This window comes from Ranitomeya variabilis, chromosome 8, assembly GCF_051348905.1.
Source record: "Ranitomeya variabilis isolate aRanVar5 chromosome 8, aRanVar5.hap1, whole genome shotgun sequence".
In the NCBI taxonomy this organism is placed as follows: Eukaryota; Metazoa; Chordata; class Amphibia; order Anura; family Dendrobatidae; genus Ranitomeya; species Ranitomeya variabilis.
Window position 1 is genome coordinate 156,191,212 of NC_135239.1, and position 25,076 is coordinate 156,216,287.

The 25,076-nt window shown below is 45.1% G+C and overlaps 1 protein-coding gene across 1 annotated transcript in view; it reads right to left on the bottom strand.

Moving 5' to 3' along the window:
* Positions 1–25,076, bottom strand: part of XRCC6 (X-ray repair cross complementing 6) — a 54,303-nt gene that overhangs the window by 25,357 nt on the left and 3,870 nt on the right. The window contains exons 2-5 of the mRNA XM_077278599.1: positions 23,875–23,968; positions 23,572–23,681; positions 4,216–4,354; positions 3,055–3,309 (exon numbers count right to left, since the gene is read on the bottom strand). Coding sequence (XP_077134714.1) covers positions 3,055–3,309; positions 4,216–4,354; positions 23,572–23,681; positions 23,875–23,956 — 586 coding nt within the window. The 5' untranslated portion in view covers positions 23,957–23,968. The remainder of the gene's footprint in view (positions 1–3,054; positions 3,310–4,215; positions 4,355–23,571; positions 23,682–23,874; positions 23,969–25,076) is intronic.

Below are 25,076 nucleotides of genomic sequence, written 5' to 3' on the forward strand. Positions count from 1 at the left end.
CCAAACAGTGTCAGAACGCTAGTCACCTGCGGATTAACCCCATATCTGCAGGTTATTAGCATTATTTTACATGACAGGTTGCCTTTAAAGGGAATATCCACTTTCAGTTACGCAGTCCCCAAAGTGTAAAAGGTACATAAAGTGAACTCCTCGGTACTCTTTAACATGCCCCGGGGTCCAGCATCCTGCCGCCGCTGCGGTACTTGTACTGTGACTAGATCGGTCACATAAATGCCTCACTGCGCTAGTCAGCCAGTCGCTGTTACATCGTATTCTCTGCGCACTCTTGGATGGATGCAAATACCATTTCTTCATGGTGAGGCATTGTTTCCACAAATAATGACCACGCAAATATATTTCTCCTTTATGAAGGTGACCAAAAACACAATGTTTCGCCTCTCGCCAGATTCAGACATCAGTGCAGATGGGACCACAGACTATAACAGTGCCGGCAGAGCCAACGTGCATCATTTACAGCCTTCTATGTTTGGGGGTCTGTGTCCACTAGGCGTACACACCCCAAAATGGTGCACAGCAGAGCGCACGCTCACTCTGTTGGCACATTATAGTTTTTAGTCTTGTTTTGCGGGGGGTTCGGACATAAGCCCCGACAGGGCCACCAAATGGGTGCCTGAATGCAATGTGGAAGCACCCTAAAAGAAATGTAAGGTGTCCATGATTTTTTTTTAATAGCTGAAGAAACTTATACAGATAATTTTGACTGTAATTATCATTTTACAGTTTACAGTGAATGCAGCTGAGGTCTTATATCAGGATTGTGGCTGCAGACACGGATCACTAATAATGATGTATGATGGTTTTCTAATGTGTCCATAACAATATTGTTCGTCCATGATTTTCTGATAAGCTATCCAGAAAAAACAAAAGCTCAAATTGGCGACACAGGTTGGGATCCACTATGGGAAAGGTTGCTGTCACGTGACAAAGGTCCCGGCAGGATATTCAGTCTCTGCACTGTCTGAACTGTGGCGGAGACATCCAATAACTAGAGAGCAGAGACGAGAGCAGGACACATGCAAGGTGTGTGTGGATATAGCAGAGCTGTGTGTACACTGTGGGGACATCACGCTGTGCATGGGGCATGGTGTGTGTGGATGTAGCAGAGCTGTGTGTACACTGTGGGGACATCACGCTGTGCATGGGGCATTGTGTGTGTGTGGATGTAGCAGAGCTGTGTGTACACTGTGGGGACATCACGCTGTGCATGGGGCATTGTGTGTGTGGATGTAGCAGAGCTGTGTTTACACTGTGGGGACATCACACTGTGCATGGGGCATTGTGTGTGTGTGGATGTATCAGGGCTGTTTGTACACTGTGGGGACATCACACTGTGCGTGGGGATGTAGCAGAGCTGTGTGTACACTGTGCGTGGGGCATTGTGTGTGTGGATGTAGCAGAGCTGTGTGTACACTGTGGGGACATCACACTGTGCGTGGGGCATTGTGTGTGTGGATGTAGCAGAGCTGTGTTTACACTGTGGGGACATCACACTGTGCATGGGGCATTGTGTGTGTGGATGTAGCAGAGCTGTGTGTACACTGTGCGTGGGGCATTGTGTGTGTGGATGTAGCAGAGCTGTGTGTACACTGGGGACATCACACTGCGTGGGGCATTGTGTGTGTGGATGTAGCAGAGCTGTGTGTACACTGGGGACATCACACTGTGCGTGGGGCATTGTGTGTGTGGATGTAGCAGAGCTGTGTGTACACTGTGCGTGGGGCATTGTGTGTGTGGATGTAGCAGAGCTGTGTGTACACTGGGGACATCACACTGCGTGGGGCATTGTGTGTGTGGATGTAGCAGAGCTGTGTGTACACTGGGGACATCACACTGTGCGTGGGGCATTGTGTGTGTGGATGTAGCAGAGCTGTGTGTACACTGTGGGGACATCACACTGTCCATGGGGCATTGTGTGTGTGGATGTAGCAGAGAAGTGTGTACACTGTGGGGACATCACGCTGTGTGTGGGGCATTGTGTGTGTGGATGTAGCAGAGCTGTGTGTACAGTGTGGGGACATCACACTGTGCATGGGGCATTGTGTGTGTGGATGTAGCAGAGCTGTGTGTACACTGTGGGGACATCACGCTGTGTGTGGGGCATTGTGTGTGTGGATGTAGCAGAGCTGTGTGTACACTGTGGGGACATCACACTGTGCGTGGGGCATGGTGGAGACCATGAAAATGGTGCCATACTGTGTGGGAACGCTAACTGGCTTCTCTAGGAGCATATTTCAGAGTGGGTGCATGTAGAGGAGGGTGAGGTCAGGGAACTGACTTACCGTAAATTAAACATGTCCACGCCGTAGTCTGTGTCCCTCACGGTTATCTTTCATAGCTGGGAGGTATGTATATCCCTAGGAGACCATCAGGTTTGGGAGACCCACGGTTACTGCGGATCATGGTCCGTGCTCAGACTGTAGCCTAAAGCCTCATTCAGATAATCATATATCACGGTGTGAATTGACTCCTACCTCCAACTTAACAGTCTGATATATTCCTATAAGGCCGGGAGTTCAGCCGTCAGCCTGAATATTCACAGTCCGTGCTGGAACCGCGATATGAGGAAATCTCCATTCAACCTTCAGGTTCGTTCAGTATCACAGAGTGTGTGGGGTGGTCCGGTTTACAGACCATGCATATGAATAGCACACGGTTCCTGCTCCCTTCCGCTATGTGGTCACAGCCGCTCAATATCCACATTGGCAGACGTGGCAGGCTCAAGTTTTACAATGGCAATATGAAATATAGCAGAAAATAGTAGCTACACTTGCCCTGTGACCCACAATAACCTCCTACTGTACTGATGACCATTTCATCACTAGTTAGCGGTTATTATTTTTTCTAAATACGGCTTTAATAATTTCTTTGCCCAGATTGTGGCTCATGACGCTTACAGCAACCTCTGCCTCTCACGGTATGAAAGGTTGGAGACCACTGGCCTAGAGAGTGATCAATGAGGGTCGTAACTATGTAAAAAAAGTAACTTTTGAAAGTGCTGGTATAGTGTAATCCAACAAAACGCCTATTCCTCACCCAGCTCGCGGAGGTCCTTCGCCTTGGTCACCGCCTGTGTGATTTTGGCAGACTCGCTGGCATGCGGATTGTCTTCATTAGTGAACAACATGATACGCTTGTGACTCAACTTCAGCTTCACATTGCTGAAGAGGTTGGAGCAGAGCCAGAGCGCCTCCCCCAGGGAGAAGTCCGAGGAATGCCCGATGGTTTCAGTGAAGTACTCCCTTCCTTTCTCCTCCCGGTATTTATCCAGGTCCAGAACCCGCCTTGCACCTAAACAAACACATCAGTAAGGACCGGTCCAGAGCCGAGCCAAGATCAAACCTGCAAAAACATTGCATTTATTGATGCTATACCATGGCGGCAGATCAGAGAGGCCTCCATTACACCGAGCACAGGATTCTGATGGAGAACACTAAGGCCCACACTTATTAATGTACGGTGCCCATTTCTGATGACTTATCTGCTGTCGGACACAGTTATTACCCTTTGTGCCGTGCACAAATTATGGAGGATGCTGTAGGGCACGGGGTCCGTCACGTTTGTGGACGGCTTCCAATATTCTGCAGCCGTGTGACTGTAAATCATCACTAATCCAAGGCAAGCAATGCTCTGTACGCAGAATAATCCAAAATGGAAACAGTCTAAAGCTGTTCAAAGAATGAACGTTCATGTTAAAAGGGTTAAAAAACATTAAAATATAGAGGACACGGGTAGATTTTACTGATAAGCCATTGATACTGAAAGGCTGCAAACGTTGCGGATTCTCCGCTGTGTATCTGCACCATTTCTGCATTTCACCAACAAGCATGGGAAATCTTTACAGAATCCGCAATGTGTGCATCCAACCTTAAAGGGGTTGTCCTTTTCAATTAATATTCGGACAGACACCAAGAGTATTGGAGGAAACTCACCAATGTTTCTGGGGAAGGCGAGTACAGCACAGTTTTATTTTACTTTTTTTTTTTTTAACAAACCATAGCCGAGGCCGGCCATTATCTTAAGGGGGAAAACCCCTTTAAGTATCAAAGTAAAGGGTTACGCAATTAGAAGAATAAAGCATCTACTGGACATTCATTGAAGCCAAGCAATTGTAAAATAACTAAACAAATACCTAAATAAATAACCAAGGATCTGTTTTCTGTTTAATCACGTTACGTTTTAAAGAAAAACTTTTACCTGGTGCATCCAAGTCATGAAGAACATAAATGTGTTTGAAAGAATCAGCGCTTTTGCTTTCCCTGGTACCAAAGAATACCAGAGACAGGAGATCACGGTCACTGCTGATGATCTTGCTGGTATAGACGTTTCGGATACACTAAAAAACAAGTCAAAAGACAAAACAATGCTAGACAAGAGGCAAAAAATAAGACCACTGCTGACTGTGCTGTAGCCACCCAACCTCTCTGGCTGGCAAGTAATAACCAAAAGAAGCATCAATAGGAATAAGAGAACTGGCATTGGTGCCCATTAGCTGCCAGGTGACATAATAGTGACCAAAGGACCTTCCTCCCAGTGTGCACACAGCCCGGCGATGCATGCAGCACTGAAGCCTGTGTATATGGCCTCTCCCAGGCTATGCAATCTACTGATCGCCTGTAAACTGATCACACAAGGACCCCACCAATCCTGAGCGGTCAGCAGTGGTGGTTTAGCGCTGTTTCCAAGGGCCCCCCGCAGTAAAAGGAACCACAGCGAGGCCCTATACAAGGACATAAGACCAGCTACAATTTCTTGCAAAACCAGGGACCAGGACCACTGTGGTTTTGACGCGTCATAAAATGTACCAGATGTGAAAATTTTAGGGCAAAATACCAAGCTAAAGTAAGCCAGCCTTGAGAATCGGAAAATAAATCCCATTCTGATAAATTTGGCACATCCGCTATATAATTTATACAGTCCAAATTTTAGGCCTCAGTCTAAGGCGTCATTCAGATGTCAGGGGTTTTTTAACGTTTCATCAGAGATTTTCATCAGTGTCATCTGAATTTAATCAGAGATTGGTCAGATTTTCATGTATGTGAAATAAAAAGAAGATTCTCCAGCTTCTACTGACAGTCCAGGAAAAACCTAAAGTTCTTAGGTGGCAAATGAATACAGTCCAATTTTTTCACAGATCCATAGACTTGAGCAGACACTCAGATCAATATCAGACCGATCTCCGCGATTTTGCAAGGACCACTTGGTCCGCAACAAATTACAGACATGAACAACTCCATAGACTGTCATAGGTACAAGTGCTAACAAATAAAGCTGCACTCTAACACTATATCATGCAAACATGAAATATATGAAATATGAATTGCTGTACTGCTCTAGAAAATCGGAAAAAAACAAAAGATACTTAGCTCATAATATGGCCAATTCATGTATACCCAGCAGCCACGGCAAGGCGCCCTCCATTGCTGGGAACCTACCCTAATGAGAATCATCTCCTAGGCTGAAGGCTACATTCAAATTTCACATATTTTATGTCTACATGCTGTAGCGCTACAGAGTGCTACTTTATTTGTTAGCTATGTGTGGAGATGGCTACTCCCAGTTTGCACCTGTACACACTAGTTGTTTTTTTTTTGGAAGTGACGTCAGTCTTTTGATATTTGTATGAATAGGTACAAGTGCTCTCTGTAACATAGGTAGCACTGGTATGTGAAAGACCGATCAGCCCTAAGTAGATGTATCGCAATATTTTTTGTCCAGGCAAAAGTACTTTACAAAAGTTTAGCAAAATATACAAAGGATGTTTTTAATGGTAGAGCAGATTTAGGCCTCACCAAGCAGCCTACATATGTGCTCAATGGTAGTGTAAGTGTATTGTAAGTGTAGTGTAGATATAACTACAACCAGGTGTATAATGCCGAACTTGTGGAAACAGAGCAGCTTCAGATAATTAGTAGAAAGATTTGGGAATTGGACCCCACTGATATTGATACGGCATCAATATTAAAGTTAAAAAACTCAACCACGATGAAAAGGTTGTCAGTTTTGAGGATCTGATACAATAAAATAAAATGTAATAATATTTGCCCTGATGACTTTGGAGCTTCTATTTCCCAAACTAGAACAGATCTCAAAATGTATGTCCTGACCATTTAGGTGCTTGCATATTTTTTTACTTTTTTCCACTTAAGTGACCTGTTTAGCTTAGAAAAAAGACCATCTTATTTATATGTACAACTAGATGGTGGCCCGATTCTAACGCATCGGGTATTCTAGAATATTTATGTAGTTTATTTATTAAGATTTCAGAATAACGCAATGAATACACAGGATTCTGCCCGGGCGCGACTAATTAGCGAAGCTTGGTTCAAATCCCGTGCCAATTCGCGGCCGGACTGCGCCAGTCGCTGATTGTTCGCGGCGGGCCACGTAGTATATAGCACAGCTACTTAGTATACAGCACAGCCACGTAGTATATAGCACAGCCCAAGTAGTATATAGCACAGCCTAAGTAGTATATAGCACAGCCCACAAAGTATATAACACAGCCCACGTAGTATATAGCACAGCCCACGCAGTATATAACACAGCCCACGTAGTATAGAGCACAGCCATGTAGTATATAACACAGCCACGTAGTTTATAGCACAGCCACGTAGTATATAGCACAGCGAGGTAGTATATAACACAGCCCACGCAGTATATAACAGCCCACTGTTATGACCCCAATGGCGAGGGTCTCAGAGGAACGTGGAAGTCTGCAGAATACAAAAATCCAGCTCATAGGGCAGTGGTAACTGGGTTGACCATATATCTACTCCTAACGCCAACACTAGAAGTAGCCGGGGATCATTCCTACGTTGATTCTAGATGACACGCGCCAGCCGGAGAATCTAGCTACCCCTAGTAGAGGAAAACAAAGACCTTTCTTGCCTCCAGAGAAGGGGACCCCAAAGCTGGATAGAAGCCCCCCACAAATAATGACGGTAGGTAAGAGGAAATGACAAACACAGAAATGAACCAGGTTTAGCACAGAGAGGCCCGCTTACTGATAGCAGGATAAAGAAAGGTAACTTATATGGTCAAAAAAAACCCTATCAAAATCCACACTGGAAATTCAAGAACCCCCGAACCGTCTAACGGTCCGGGGGGAGAACACCAGCCCCCTAGAGCTTCCAGCAAAGGTCAGGATATAGATTTGGAACAAGCTGGACAAAAATACAAAACCAAAACAAATAGCAAAAAGCAAAAGGCAGACTTAGCTGATATAACTGGAACCAGGATCAGTAGACAAGAGCACAGCAGACTAGCTCTGATAACTACGTTGCCAGGCATTGAACTGAAGGTCCAGGGAGCTTATATAGCAACACCCCTAACTAACGACCCAGGTGCGGATAAAAGGAATGACAGAAAAACCAGAATCAAAAAACTAGTAACCACTAGAGGGAGCAAAAAGCAAATTCACAACAGTACCCCCCCCCTTAGTGAGGGGTCACCGAACCCTCACCACGACCACCAGGGCGATCAGGATGAGCGGCATGAAAGGCACGAACTAAATCGGCCGCATGAACATCAGAGGCGACCACCCAGGAATTATCCTCCTGACCATAGCCCTTCCACTTGACCAGGTACTGAAGCCTCCGCCTGGAGAGGCGAGAATCCAAGATCTTCTCCACCACGTACTCCAACTCGCCCTCAACCAACACCGGAGCAGGAGGCTCAGCAGAAGGAACTACAGGCACAATGTACCGCCGCAACAAGGACCTATGAAATACATTGTGAATAGCAAACGACACAGGAAGATCCAGACGAAAAGATACAGGATTAAGGATTTCCAATATCTTGTAAGGCCCAATAAAACGAGGTTTAAATTTGGGAGAGGAGACCTTCATAGGAACAAAGCGGGAAGAAAGCCACACCAAATCCCCAACGCGTAGTCGGGGACCCACACCGCGGCGGCGGTTGGCAAAGCGCTGAGCCTTCTCCTGTGACAACTTCAAGTTGTCCACCACATGATTCCAGATCTGCTGCAACCTATCCACCACAGAATCCACCCCAGGACAGTCAGAAGGCTCCACATGACCCGAAGAAAAGCGAGGATGGAAACCAGAGTTGCAGAAAAAAGGCGAAACCAAGGTGGCGGAACTAGCCCGATTATTAAGGGCAAACTCAGCCAACGGCAAGAATGTCACCCAATCGTCCTGATCAGCAGAGACAAAACACCTCAAATAAGCCTCCAAAGTCTGATTGGTTCGCTCCGTCTGTCCATTAGTCTGAGGATGGAAAGCAGACGAAAACGACAAATCAATGCCCATCCTACTACAAAAGGATCGCCAGAACCTGGAAACGAACTGGGATCCTCTGTCTGACACAATATTCTCAGGGATGCCGTGCAAACGAACCACGTTCTGGAAAAACACAGGAACCAGATCGGAAGAGGAAGGCAGCTTAGGCAAAGGAACCAAATGGACCATCTTGGAGAAGCGATCACATATCACCCAGATAACGGACATGCCCTGAGATAGCGGAAGATCAGAAATGAAATCCATGGAGATATGTGTCCAAGGTCTCTTCGGGACAGGCAAGGGCAAGAGCAAACCGCTGGCACGAGAACAGCAAGGCTTAGCTCGAGCACAAGTCCCACAGGACTGCACAAATGACCGCACATCCCTTGACAAGGAAGGCCACCAAAAGGACCTGGCCACCAGATCTCTGGTGCCAAAAATTCCCGGGTGACCTGCCAACACCGAGGAATGAACCTCGGAAATGACTCTGCTGGTCCACTTATCCGGGACAAACAGTCTGTCAGGTGGACAAGACTCAGGCCTATCAGCCTGAAATCTCTGCAACACACGTCGCAGATCCGGAGAAATAGCTGACAAGATAACTCCATCTTTAAGAATACCAACAGGATCAGCGACTCCAGGAGCATCAGGCACAAAGCTCCTAGAAAGAGCATCGGCCTTCACATTCTTTGAACCTGGTAAATACGAGACAACAAAATCAAAGCGGGAGAAAAACAATGACCAGCGGGCCTGTCTCGGATTAAGGCGTTTAGCAGACTCGAGATACATCAGATTTTTGTGATCAGTCAAGACCACCACACGATGCTTAGCACCCTCGAGCCAATGACGCCACTCCTCAAATGCCCATTTCATGGCCAACAACTCCCGATTGCCCACATCATAATTTCGCTCGGCAGGCGAAAACTTCCTAGAGAAAAAGGCACAAGGTTTCATAACAGAGCAACCAGGGCCTCTCTGCGACAAAACGGCCCCTGCCCCAATCTCCGAAGCATCCACCTCAACCTGAAAGGGAAGTGAGACGTCAGGCTGGCACAAAACAGGCGCCGAAGTAAACCGGCGTTTCAACTCCTGGAAAGCCTCCACGGCAGCAGGAGCCCAGTTAGCTACATCGGAGCCCTTCTTGGTCATATCCGTCAAAGGTTTCACAATGCTAGAAAAATTAGCGATAAAACGACGGTAGAAGTTAGCGAAGCCCAAGAACTTCTGAAGACTCTTAACTGACGAGGGCTGAGTCCAATCAAGAATAGCTCGGACCTTGACTGGGTCCATCTCCACAGCAGAAGGGGAAAAAATGAACCCCAAAAAGGGAACCTTCTGTACACCAAAGAGACACTTTGAGCCCTTGACAAACAAAGAATTTTCACGCAAAATTTTAAAGACCAACCTGACCTGCTCCACATGCGAATCCCAATTATCAGAAAAAACCAAAATATCATCCAGATAAACAATCAAAAATTTATCCAGATACTTCCGGAAAATGTCATGCATAAAGGACTGAAAAACTGAAGGCGCATTGGAGAGCCCAAAAGGCATCACCAAGTACTCAAAATGACCTTCGGGCGTATTGAATGCGGTTTTCCATTCATCACCTTGCTTAATGCGCACAAGGTTGTACGCACCACGAAGGTCTATCTTGGTGAACCACTTGGCACCCTTAATCCGGGCAAACAAGTCAGACAACAGCGGTAAAGGATACTGAAATTTGACAGTGATCTTATTTAAAAGCCGATAATCAATACAAGGTCTCAAAGATCCGTCCTTTTTTGCCACAAAAAAGAATCCCGCACCAAGAGGGGAAGAAGACGGACGAATATGTCCTTTTTCCAGAGACTCCTTGATATATGAACGCATAGCGGTATGTTCAGGTACCGACAGATTAAACAGTCTTCCCTTAGGAAATTTACTGCCTGGGATCAAATCTATAGCACAGTCACAGTCCCTATGAGGAGGCAGTGCACTGGACTCAGACTCACTGAAGACATCCTGATAATTAATCAGACAAATACTCCGGAACTTCCGAAGGCGTAGAAGAAGCAATAGACACAGGCAGGGAATCCTCATGAATACCACGACAGCCCCAACTTGAGACTGACATAGCCTTCCAGTCCAGGACTGGATTATGGGTCTGTAACCATGGCAGCCCTAAAACGACCAAATCATGCATTTTATGTAAAACCAGGAAACGTATCACCTCGCGGTGTTCAGGAGTCATGCACATGGTAACCTGAGTCCAATACTGCGGTTTATTTGCTGCCAATGGTGTAGCATCAATACCCCTAAGAGGAATAGGATTTTCTAATGGTTCAAGAGTAAATCCACAGCGCTTAGCAAATGAGAGATCCATGAGACTCAGGGCAGCACCTGAATCTACAAACGCCATGACAGGATAAGATGACAGTGAGCAAATCAAAGTTACAGACAGAATAAATTTAGGTTGCAAATTACCAACGGTGACAGGACTAACAACCTTAGCTATACGTTTAGAGCATGCTGAGATAACATGTGTAGAATCACCACAGTAGTAGCACAAGCCATTCCGGCGTCTATGAATTTTCCGCTCATTTCTAGTCAGGATTCTATCACATTGCATTAAATCAGGTGTCTGTTCAGACAACACCATGAGGGAATTTGCGGTTTTTCTATCACATTGCACCGAATTAGGTGTCTGTTCAGACAACACCATGAGGGAATTTGCGGTTTTGCGCTCCCGCAACCGCCGGTCAATTTGAATAGCCAGTGCCATAGTATCATTCAGACCTGTGGGAATGGGAAAACCCACCATAACATTCTTAATGGCTTCAGAAAGGCCATTTCTAAAATTAGCGGCCAGTGCACACTCGTTCCAATGTGTCAGCACGGACCATTTCCGAAATTTTTGGCAATACACTTCAGCCTCGTCCTGCCCCTGAGACATAGACAGCAAGGCCTTTTCTGCCTGAATCTCAAGATTGGGTTCCTCATAAAGTAAACCGAGCGCCAGAAAAAACGCATCAAGATCAGCTAATGCCGGATCTCCTGGCGCCAGCGAAAAAGCCCAATCCTGAGGGTCGCCCCGTAAGAACGAAATAACAATTTTTACTTGCTGAGCAGAATCTCCTGATGAACAGGGTCTCAGGGACAAAAACAATTTACAATTATTCACGAAATTCCTAAACTTAAACCTGTCTCCGGAAAACAGTTCAGGAATCGGTATTTTAGGTTCTGACCTAGGATTTCTGATAACATAGTCTTGTATGCCCTGCACACGAGTAGCCAGCTGGTCCACACTTGTAATCAAGGTCTGGACATTCATGTCTGCAGCAAGCATAGCCACTCTGAGGTAAAGGGGAAGGAGGAAAAAAAAACTCAGAATCTTCTTTCTTATAATCCCTCTTCTGCAATGCATTAAACATTTAATACTGGCCTGGCAAACTGTTATGACCCCAATGGCGAGGGTCTCAGAGGAACGTGGAAGTCTGCAGAATACAAAAATCCAGCTCATAGGGCAGTGGTAACTGGGTTGACCATATATCTACTCCTAACGCCAACACTAGAAGTAGCCGGGGATCATTCCTACGTTGATTCTAGATGACACGCGCCAGCCGGAGAATCTAGCTACCCCTAGTAGAGGAAAACAAAGACCTTTCTTGCCTCCAGAGAAGGGGACCCCAAAGCTGGATAGAAGCCCCCCACAAATAATGACGGTAGGTAAGAGGAAATGACAAACACAGAAATGAACCAGGTTTAGCACAGAGAGGCCCGCTTACTGATAGCAGGATAAAGAAAGGTAACTTATATGGTCAAAAAAAACCCTATCAAAATCCACACTGGAAATTCAAGAACCCCCGAACCGTCTAACGGTCCGGGGGGAGAACACCAGCCCCCAAGAGCTTCCAGCAAAGGTCAGGATATAGATTTGGAACAAGCTGGACAAAAATACAAAACCAAAACAAATAGCAAAAAGCAAAAGGCAGACTTAGCTGATATAACTGGAACCAGGATCAGTAGACAAGAGCACAGCAGACTAGCTCTGATAACTACGTTGCCAGGCATTGAACTGAAGGTCCAGGGAGCTTATATAGCAACACCCCTAACTAACGACCCAGGTGCGGATAAAAGGAATGACAGAAAAACCAGAGTCAAAAAACTAGTAACCACTAGAGGGAGCAAAAAGCAAATTCACAACAGCCCACGCAGTATATAACACAGCCTGTTATGATCTGGTGGCCTAAGAGCAGCATGGACGTACTCTGGAGAAGGTGGTACCTGTACTGACCGCAGACCCTGAACCTAACACCGCAACTAGAAGTAGCCGTGGAATGTACCTAGCGCTCCCTAGACATCTCGACACAGCCGGAAGACTAATTACCCCTAGAGATAGAAAAGGGAAAACTATCTTGCCTCAGAGAAAATCCCCAAAGAACAGGCAGCCCCCCACAAATATTGACTGTGAGAGGAGAGGGAAAAAACATACACAGACTGAAATGAGAATTTAGCAAAGGAGGCCACTTCTAGCTAAATAGAAAGGACAGGACAGAGTACTATGCGGTCAGTATTAAAAAAAACTAGAAAATATCCACCACAGAAAATACAAAACTCCACAGCTAACTAAAAGACATGGAGGGTATATCTGCCTCTCCAGAGATTCCAGCTTGGCTGCATAAATCCTTACACAGATTAAGCTGGACAAGAAAAAACATGAAATGCACTGAACAATAAGGCCCACAACATGTGGGCAGCAAAAACAAGCAGAACTTATCTTTGTTGAAAAGAACAGCAAGCAGGAGAGACCAGGAAGGGATGTGAATCCTCCAGAAACAATTAACAACTGGCACTGACTAAAGGGTGAAGCCAGACTAAATAGCCCAGTCCAAAGTGGACACACCTGATGACTGCTATGAAGGACAGAGAGCAGCGCTACCACTTATAACCACCGGAGGGAGCCCAAGAGCAGAATTCACAACAACAGCCCACGCAGTATATAACACAGCCCACGTAGTATATAGCAATGTGGGCACCATATCCCTGTTAAAAAAATAATTAAAATAAAAATAAGTTATATACTCACCTTCCGGCGGCCCCAGGATGCAGCCCAGGCTTTTACGATGCTCCTCGCAACGTTCCTTTCCCAGTAATGCCTTGCGGCAATAACCCGTGATGATGTAGCGGTCTCGCGAGACCGCTACATTATCTGGGGTCATTGCCGCAATGCATTCTTGGGAACGGAGTGTCGTGAGGAGCGGGAAAGGCTGGCGCGGATGCCGGAAGGCGAGAATATAATGGGTTTTTTTTTATTATTTTTAACATTATATGTTTTTACTATTGATGCTGCATAGGCAGCATCAATAGTAAAATGTTGGTCACACTTACAGGGTTAATGGCACCGTTAACGGACTGGGTTACACTGCGTTATGCAGCTGTCAGACTGTGAAATGTAAGACCACACAGGTAGTAATGGCCGACACTATAACAGCTTTTATAAAAGGGGCTGGATGATTTTCTCACAACAAATGGCATTGTGAGTTATAAATCATCTAGTGAAATGAGAAAGAATAACTGGTGGACAAAGGCTGAACTTTGTGTCCCTGTCTTTTTCCAACCTATGTAACTATGAAAGCCAACAGAAATAAGAATAAGGGGCAACACTGCTATCCATTTATAATTGGCACAGTCCACCAAGTGTTCTGGTGTTAATGTTTTTATAAACATCTCTACTGTAGAATTCGACCTTTTACCTCCGACTGCAAAAACTGACTGTTGCTCTTATTAACCTTCATCTGGAATTTGTAACTCTCTACTAATCGGCCTCCCTCTTACTAAATTCTCCCCTCTCTAATCCGTCCTGAATGCAGCAGCCAGAATCATATTTCGTTGAACCACTAAACCGGCGTCACTACCCTGTGCAGACATTGCACTGGTTACCCATCCACTGCAAGGTCCAATATGAACTCATCACTCTCACCCACAACACTCTCCAAAGTGCAGCACCATCCTACACCTCCTCCCTCATCTGTATCTACCACCTTACCCATGCCCTCCATTCCGCGATTGACCTAAGACTAAGATACTCAATGATCCAAACCTCCCACTCCCCTTTCCAAGACTTCTTAAGTGCTGCGCCAGATGTCTGGAATGCACTACCCTGGACAATTCAATATATTCCCAATACCCACAGTTTTAAGCATGGCCTAAAAAATGCATTTCTTTAGACTGGCCTATCGCCTCAGTTCACTTATATAACTATTCCCATTTTGCCCTTCCAAAATTTTCTTCCAAATCTGGTCTCTTGTAGCCTCTGTTTCCATGTATTTACGGTAATAGCTGTTTTTGTCTGTACTTGTACATATACTGAATGATAACCGGTTCATGAAGCGTTATGTGATTACCCTATCTTATATATAACTCTGGACACATCCTTCTGTCCGAAGCCGGGATGGGCGGCGCAGGTGCACATAGCGTACTATAGCGCCATTTTATTGAAAACACTCTGTATGCGAATTGTACTACAACGTCAACATAACAGTGAACACGCGCTGGCCATCGTCATTATCCCCATGAATGACGCATGCGCACTATGTTGACATAGTACATTACTTCTATAAAATGGATCTGGAGACAGCACGTGCGCATATCGCGATCTCTGGCACCATTTTATTGTATATGCGAATTTGCAGACACAGTGTCTTTACAAAAATGGCACAGGATAGCGTGGTATGCGCACGTGCTGATTCCAAAGCCATTTTATTGAAGTATTGTACTACAAAATTACCACAGCGCCATTTTATTGAAGTATTGTATTACAAAATTACCACAGCGCCATTTTATTGAAGTACTGTACTACAAAATTACCACAGCGCCATTTTATTGAAGTACTGTACTACAAAATTACCACAGCGCCATTTTATTGAAGTATTGTACTACAAAATTACCGCAGCACCATTTTATTGAAGTATTGTACTATTAAAATTAATATAGCACAAAATGTACCAACAAAAATGCTTGCAACCTGGGTGTAGAACGGCTTCCTACTACTACACACGCCAACACTCCGGCACACTTTAGTTCTAATACACCGTGAGCAGGGCACTATGCAAACGTTGCCCATAAGGCGACTGGAAAAAGGGAGATTACTTCAACAGAAATAAAAATAATTAACCCCTTTCCGACATTGGGCGTAAAAGTGCGCCGATGTCGGACTCCGGTGCTGAACCCACATCTTTTCTGGCATATGTCGGCTGTTTTGAACAGCTGACATGTGCCTCTAACAGCCGCAGTGGAATCACGATCTACCAGCAGCTGTTAACCCATTTAACTCGCGCTTCTGGGAAGCATGCCGGAAATCCCGTCCATCGGTGACCCCATCACGTGATCACGGGTCGCCGATTAGTTGGCATGACAACCAGAGGTCTCCAGCAGACCTCTATAGTTGTCATAGCCAGATTGATACGAGAGCCACCCGGTGGTCGGCGTTCATAGCAAGTGAGCATTTCTGCTACATACAGGTGATCTGATCATAACCTGTATGTAGAAGAGCTGATCAAAGTACTGCAGCTTCTAGTCTCCCATGGACACTATTGAATCATGCAAAAAGTATAAAAAAAGTTTTAAATTTTTTTTAAAAAAATAAACAAAATATAAAAGATCAAATCTCCCCTCTTTCGCCCCTTTCAAAATAAAACAATAAAAAAAACAACATACAGATATTTGGTATCGCCACGTTCAGAATCGCCCAATCAACCTAAAAAAAAGGATTAACCTGATCGTTAAACGGCTCAACGATAAAAAAAAAGTCAAAACACCAGAATTACAGGGTTTTTTTGGTCGCCGTAACATTGCATTAAAATGCAATAACAGGTGATCAAAAGAACATATCTGCACCAAAATGGTATCATTAAAAACATCAGCCCTCAGCCAACCCGAGATCACGAAAAATGGAGACGCTAGGGGCATCGGAAAATGGTGCAATTTTTTTTCTCTTTGTAAACAAACTTTGGAATTTTTTTTGGCCACAAATAAAAAACTGGTTAGTTTTAGCATTTAGTGAACATGGTAAAAAAAAACTGTGGGATTGCACTTTTTTTTGCAATTTCATAGCACTTGATGTTTTTTTCCTGTTTTCCAGTAAAACACTATGGTAAAACCAATGATGTCATTACAACTCATCCTGCAAAAAACAAGCCATCACATGCCCAATTTGACGGAAAAAGAAAAAAAAGTTATGGCTCTGGGAAGAAGGGGAGCAAAAAATTAAAATGCCAAATCTTATTAAGGGGTTAAAGATTAAAGGTACCTTCACACGAAGCGACGCTGCAGCGATAGCGACAACGATGCCGATCGCTGCAGCGTCGCTGTTTGATCGCTGGGGAGCTGTCACACAGACCGCTCTCCAGCGACCAACGATGCCGAGGTCCCCGGGTAACCAGGGTAAACATCGGGTTGCTAAGCGCAGGGCCGCGCTTAGTAACCCGATGTTTACCCTGGTTACCAGCGTAAAAGTAAAAAAAACAAACAGTACATACTCACCTGCGCGTCCCCCAGCGTCTGCTTCCTGACACTGACTGAGCTCCGGCCCTAACAGCAGAGCGGTGACGTCACCGCTGTGCTTTCACTTTCACTTTCGGGCCGGTGCTCAGTAAGTGTCAGGAAGCAGACGCTGGGGGACGCGCAGGTGAGTATGTACTGTTTGTTTTTTTTACTTTTACGCTGGTAACCAGGGTAAACATCGGGTTACTAAGCGCGGCCCTGCGCTTGGTAACCCGATGTTTACCCTGGTTACCAGTGTAAAACATCGCTGGTATCGTTGCTTTTGCTTTCAAACACAACGATACACGGCGATCGGACGACCAAATAAAGTTCTGGACTTTATTCAGCGACCAGCGACATCACAGCAGGATCCTGATCGCTGCTGCGTGTCAAACTAAACGATATCGCTAGCGAGGACGCTGCAACGTCACGGATCGCTAGCGATATCGTTACAAAGTCGTTTCGTGTGAAGGTACCTTAAGGATAAAGGGAAGGAAAAAGGCGGGGGAGGAATAAACAACACCCAATAAAAAGTCTGGGCGCAGTGCAAAAGAAATAAAATAAATGATTAAAAGGTAGGAAAGCAGCCAAGGGAGGAAGACATACATAAGACCCCACTGACAAACTCATGCACCAACATCCCAACGTAAAGAAATACCACACAGTTATACCGTATATACTCGAGTATAAGCAGAGTTTTTCAGCACAATTCTTTATGCCGAAAAAGCCCCCCTTGGCTTATACTCGAGTGAGGGTCCCACAAGATGGAGGGGGAGCGGCAGAGCAGCAGGTCACAGGAGGCAGGAGCCAGCTGCTGCAGCTAAAGCCTGTGCCGCTGCTAAAGAGAAATGAATATTCACTGCGCTGGGGCCATGCATGCAAGGAAACGGATGAAGGGGCCATGCATACCAGGATAGGGATGAGGGGCCATGCATACCAGGATAGGGATGAGGGGCCATGCATACCAGGATAGAGATGAGGAAGCCATGCATACCAGGATAGGGATGAGGAGGTCATGCATACCAGGATGGGGATGAGGAAGCCATGCATACCAGGATAGGGATGAGGAAGCCATGCATACCAGGATAGGGATGAGGAAGCCATGCATACCAGGATAGGGATAAGGAAGCCATGCATACCAGGATGGGGATGAGGAAGCCATGCATACCAGGATAGGGATGAGGAAGCCATGCATACCAGGATGGGGATGAGGAAGCCATGCATACCAGGATAGGGATGAGGAACCATGCATACCAGGATGGGGATGAGGGGGCCATATATACCAGGATAGGGATGAGGAGGTCATGCATACCAGGATGGGGATGAGGAAGCCATGCATACCAGGATAGGGATGAGGAAGCCATGCATACCAGGATAGGGATGAGGAGCCATGCATACCAGGATAGGGATGAGGAAGCCATGCATACCAGGATAGGGATGAGGAAGCCATGCATACCAGGATAGGGATGAGGAGGTCATGCATACCAGGATAGGGATGAGGAGCCATGCATACCAGGATAGGGATGAGGAGTCATGCATACCAGGATAGGGATGAGGAAGCCATGCATACCAGGATGGGGATGAGGAAGCCATGCATACCAGGATAGGGATGAGGAAGCCATGCATAGCAGGATAGGGATGAGGAAGCCATGCATAGCAGGATGGGGATGAGGAAGCCATGCATACCAGGATAGGGATGAGGAAGCCATGCATACCAGGATGGGGATGAGGAAGCCATGCATACCAGGATAGTGATGAGCGGTCCATGCATACCAGGATGGGAATGAGGGGGACCATGCATACCAGGCTTATACTTGAGTCAATAAGTTTTCCCAGTTTTTTGTGGTAAAGTTAGGTGCCTCGGCTTACGGTATATTCGGGTCGGCTTATACTCGAGTATATACAGTAATTGAAAAAAAAAGCAAGAAGGGCTGAAGCTCAAAGGGTTCATAGAAGTAAGGTTACAGAACAGCACCTACAATTGCAGAGTGAAGCCAATGATGTCTGAAAAAGGGCTGCCGGTCATTATCTCATCCAAAAAGAGCGACAACTGATGCGCAAAGCTGACGCTGAAAGGCATAGGTCTGCAAATCAGAGTATAAAGGAAGGTGCGCTTCAGCAGTAGCCCGTACTAACCAACCTGCCCGCTGGGGTAAGAACTTGAGATCTTGCAATACTGCTTTGCTTGCCAAAAAAGTCAATGAAGAGGACATGGAAGCGTGATATCTTGGCTCAACGAACAAAAAATGATCATTTTGCAATGACATTTAAAAAATGAGAGGACAACAAACTGTATGTACTACAATGGAGTCATCATATTGGAAGAAGTATGAATGCATCCCTGGATTACTAATTGCATGAAGGGATCGGAGCCAAATTCTAAGATTGTTATGGAAAACATAAGATCATACAATGGTGCAAACACCTTTACATCAATGGGCGCACAAGCTGACCAATCAATTCACAGGCAATCAGGTCCTTTATGTTACGGAATCCATGGGCATCTGCATTGCACCCTAACATGGTGAATCACCAACATACGCCCAGTTATATAGTCTGGACTCAGCTCAAGCCTGACATAAAAGAATGCACAACCCAGCCAACAATGGATGCATTCATAATGTCATGGAAAATCTCCAAAGAATTTGCCACGATATCAATCTCCAGAGAATACAAAAATATGCTGAAATCTGAACAATGACAAATGCTAAAGGCAAATCTGGAAAACTGAACGCCAATTGAATATAGCATGGCTTTCGTGAGAGAAAAAGTAAATACTGTGCGACCCGGCAGAATCAACAGTCCAACTGCCAGAGGCGACATTGCTGCCATTTTCCACAGAGCAGATAGTGCACCCCTAGGAAACAGTGACATCACAATTCATCCGAAAAGTGGGATTTTACTAAATATATCTATCCTGAGTAGATGCTGTGACCCCATGTGCTACCCCTTTGCTTTTCCCTTATGGGGGCTCTGGCTTGACTAGAGATCTAAAGATAAAACAGATGAAGGCAATGTGACCACTTCTATGGTACATACCACTTTACCGTTGGTGATGGCACGTCTAACCAGTTCCTTTATGCAGGAAAGCCGACATGCCAATTTATGGTTGATGCCTGTTGTAAAACTGAGGCAAACCATTCAAATTGGGTGCGCAAAAATCAAAGCACCGTAAGAGCTGAAGAAGATGACTACCAAGATGCCATGCCATGTACCTTACAACCATTACCTTTCTTTAAAATACAATGCCCACATAAACGCAGAGATTTGCATTTCCATACAAAGTGTAAAATATTGGCTCAAATACGTTTACAATGGGCGTGATTGCATGTTTGCACAATGTAACATATACAGTATATAGAGGGGGCACCACGGACACAACAGTGGGATCACCCTGACCTGCAACAAATGTAAACCCAAAAAAAGCAAAGAAGAGAGTGGAGGTCATACAAATGGGGATCACCACACAATGGATTCAGCAAAAATAAACACAATTTTATTAATATACTACAGTACATATGAAACAAGCTATAAAGAAAACACACACTTAAAAACAATTAAAAAGGGAACATTCTTGTTCCTTAAGAACATAGCCCATAATAGGGCTTACACCTGCGCCAGTAGGAAAATGCCTATATGAACACCACTGTACATACACATACAATACAATAGGGTAAACCCATAGATATTTGTTCAGAGTAAACAGGGTGAAAGACAATCTTATCAACGTATAGCATTTGCACAGTTTATACCAAAAGTGCTGCTGCAAATGCAGCCCTAAATGCTACCCCTAATAAAGACATGTCCCTTACTTTGGTATTCACAGAGGCAAAGATCCTAAAGGTACCGTCACACTCAGCGACGCTGCAGCGATATAGACAACGAGCTGATCGCTGCAGCGTCGCTGTTTAGGTCGCTGGGGAGCTGTCACACAGACAGCTCTCTCCAGCGACCAACGATCAGGGGAAAGACTTCGGCATCGTTGAAACTGTCTTCAACGATGCCGAAGTCCCCATGCAGCACCCGGGTAACCAGGGTAAACATCGGGTTACTAAGCGCAGGGCCGTGCTTAGTAACCCGATATTTACCCTGGTTACCATTGTAAAAGTAAAACACTACATACTCACCTTCTGATGTCTGTCACGTCCCCCGGCGTCCGCGCTGCTGCTCAGAGCTTCCTTCACTGAATGTGTCAGGGCCGGCAGAGCACAGCGGTGACGTCACCGCTGTGCTCGGCTTTACGGCCGGCACTGACACATTCAGTGCAGGAAGCTCTGAGCAGCAGCACGGACGCTGGGGGACGTGACAGATACTCACCTTCTCATATGTAGTGTTTTACTTTTACAATGGTAACCAGGGTAAATATCGGGTTACTAAGCGTGGCCCTGCGCTTAGTAACCCGATATTTACCCTGGTTACCATTGTAAAACATTGCTGGCATCGTTGCTTTTGCTGTCAAACACGACGATACACACCGACCTAACGACGAAATAAGGTGCTGGCTTTCTAGCTCCGACCAGCGATATCACAGCGGGATCCAGATCGCTGCTGCGTGTCAAACACAACGATATCGCTATCCAGGACGCTGCAACGTCACGGATCGTTGTCGTTCTCGTTGGAAAGTTGTTCAGTGTGAAGGTACCTTAACTCCTGGGGGTATGCCTCCTCATAGACTACATTTGATCGTTGGTGCAGTAGTCATGCTGTTAAGAAACCTTAACGTGACAAGAGGTCTTTGCACCAGATGAGATGTAAAGCAAATCCTCACCAGACCATTTAAAAGGAACAAGCGTATTTATTCCTAGAGTTATTGCGACACCAAGTGACCCTGATCTTTTTACTGTAAAACAAAAAGTTTCCCCTTAAGACATGCTTATGTTATGGCCATCAACAAAAGTCATGAGCAAACACTGGATTCAGTAGGCATACACTGGCCATCTGCAGCCTTCAGCCATGGACAATTTTATGAGGCCTTTTCAAGGACAAAATCCTTCCAGCAAGTCAAGGTCAACATTTTTGCTACTGACCAACAAGGCAACTTAAAGAAAGACTACAGAGTTTACACAAATTTTTTCCCACCCGGGTGTAGAATGGGTTCAACAGCTAGATTATAATATTGATGGATGGACCGTACAATACCAGCAATTGTTACCATCCACCTTTCGTGTCTCCCCCATTTCCTCATCGGGTGTAAGATTGCATGCAGGACCCTCACTCCTCTTGTATCTATTGCATTATGTGTTATTCAGTAATGTCTTTATTATATGTACATGTCCCCTCTGTGTGCTGCGGAATATGTTGGGGCTATAGAAATAAAATTATTATTATTTTCAGATTATTAGCGCCTGTTTTACCCCCGCCTATTTGTAATGTTTATTATATGCAGATGTACAACACAACAATGTGATGGGTTATAAAAAGGCATCAGTACGGAACCAGTATTGCAGGCCTAGAACTCTGAATTCACACCTTATGAACTTTTCATAGACTTCAATTGGTTTTCTATACACAACAGGTAAACGTAGAGCTTACATTACTATTGCACGTGTTTTACACACCAATGTGACAAATCTCATATATGCTTATTTTCTCTGTATTACCTACAAAAACATGGAAGTAAAACTGATCCTTTTATATATATCCTAGATCCTTTTATATATACTAGATAGTGGCCCGATTCTAACGCATCGGGTATTCTAGAATATGTATGCGTAGTGTATAGCACAGCCCACGCAGTACATTGCGCGGCCCACGCCGTACATTGCGCGGCCCACGCCGTACATTGCGCGGCCCACGCCGTACATTGCGCGGCCCACGCAGTACATTGCGCGGCCCACGCAGTACATTGCGCGGCCCACGCAGTACATTGCGCGGCCCACGCAGTACATTGCGCGGCCCACCTTGTACATTGCGCAGCCCACCTTGTATCTTGCACAGTCCACGTTGTATATTGCGCAGCCCACGTAGTATATTGCGCAGCCCACGTTGTATATTGCGCAGCCCACGTTGTATATTGCGCAGTCCACGTATATAGCAATGTGGGCATGATATCCCTGTTAAAAAAAAAGAATTAAAATAAAAAATAGTTATATACTCACCTTCCGTTGGAGCCTGGATCCAGGAAGCGGTTACCGACGCTTGGGATCCACCGAAGCTCCGCCGAGCCACTGGCGCTGGCCGCCATCTTCCGTTCCCAGGATGCATTGCGAAATTACCCAGAAGACTTAGCGGTCTCGCGAGACCGCTAAGTCTTCTGGGTAATTTCGCAATACATCGCCGGGAACGGAAGATGGCGGCCGGCGCGAGCGGCTCGGCGGACTACGGAGTGTGAGTATAGCAGGTTTTTTGTTTTTTTATTATTTTTAACATTACATTTTTTTTTACTATTGATGCCACATAGGCTGCATCAATAGTAACAAAATTGGGGACACACAGGGTTAATAGCAGCGGTTACGGAGTGCGTTACCCACGGCATAACGCGGTCCGTTACCGCCGCCATTAACCGTGTGAGCGGTGACCGGAGGGGAGTATGGAGCGGGGGCCGGGCAGTGAGTGCGGGGAGTAAGGAGCGGCCATTTTCTTCCGGACTGTGTGAGTCGCTGATTGGTCGTGGCAATGGTCGTGGCCGTTTTGCCACGACCAATCAGCGACTTGGATCCCATGACGGACAAAGGCCGCGACCAATGAATATCCGTGACAGAAAGACAGACAGACAGACGGAAGTGACCCTTAGACAATTATATAGTAGATATATATCTCAGGTGAAAAAACCATTACAATAAATTACCTGTAGAGCGATATCAAACGGTGTTAACCCATCATCAGTTGTGCTCTTAAACATTTGTTTAGAAGCATCAACAAGGAAGATCAGACTGTCCCTTCCTCCGAAGCGAAACTCTATTCAAACATAGAAAAAAAAAAAAGTAGAAATATTTACCATTTTACATGGAAGCCGACTGACTAGATGCAAATAGATCACAAAAATTGTGATAAACATAAAACACAAAAATGCTAGATGTAAAGTCTCGCATGAAGCAGAATGTAAAACAGTTGTCTCACTTTCAGTACAAGTGGAATTAAGGCCTCTCACCACTAAACTCCGCTTCCCCATCTTCCCGATCTTCATCCTCATCACCTTCTTCTTTAATGTAGTAAGATCCCCATTGAGCCATTATTTCAGATTACTGTAAGGAATGAGTATGAAACACATGCTTAACCAAAAAAGCGTAAAACATGCAAACACTTGAATGTAATTCTGGGTATGTAGCCTTCACATTCAGTCATACAAGGGCAGATGTCTCCTTAACACTACGGCTTCATTCACACTGCAGTATTTTGTAAGCCAAAACCAGAAACAGGTGAAAAAGAGGTTTTTGTCTTTGCTTTTTGCCTCCTTTTCTAGGTCTATGTTCTGGAGTTTGGCTTACAAATTGTAACCAACGCACTGCTGTGTGAAGGGTTTCTGAGGCCTTATTTTCCATGGTTCTTCCACGCCATTTGTAAGTCAAAGCCAGCAATGGCTCCAAAATACAGAAAAGATATGAATAAGTCAATTACTATAGTTTTTCTCTATATAGCTTTCACTCCTGATGTTGGTTTTCAAATGCTGATGCAAAATACTGACGTGTGTAAGAGCAAATAGTAAGGCTAGGTGTTGTTTTTTTTTTTAGACATTCAAAAACTTTTTTTTTTTTGCGGAAACTATTTAATATTTCGCTGGGTGAACATACCGAATTTTCAAAGTAGAACGTTTTTTTTCTGATGCATCTTTTTCATACCTTTTTTTGTGGTTTCCTGAATGTTTTTTCAACATTTTTGACTCCGGTTATTTTCTTGTATTGTTTTTGCATCATCTTTTTTACTGGCATGTTCCAGACATTTTTTTTTTAACCATTACCATTTTTCCAAGCACAAATGCTGACAAAACTCTTAAGGCACGTTGCGGATTTTTCCGCACCGTTTTTGAAAAATCGCAGTGCGTTTTACCTGAGGATTTCCTGGTTTTTTTTTGTGCGGATTCCACCTGCGGATTCCTATTGAGGCGCAGGTGTAAAATGCTGCGGAATCCGCACAAAGAATTGACATGCTGCGGAAAATACAACACAGCGTTTCTGCTCGGTATTTTCCGCAGCATGTGCACTGCGGATTTGGTTTTCCATAGGTTTACATGGTACTGTAAACCTGATTGAAAACTACTGCGGATCCGCAACGTTAAATCCGCTGCAGATCTACAGGCAAATCCACACCGTGTGTACATAGCCTAAAAAAGAAGCCTGGACATCTTTGGGCGTC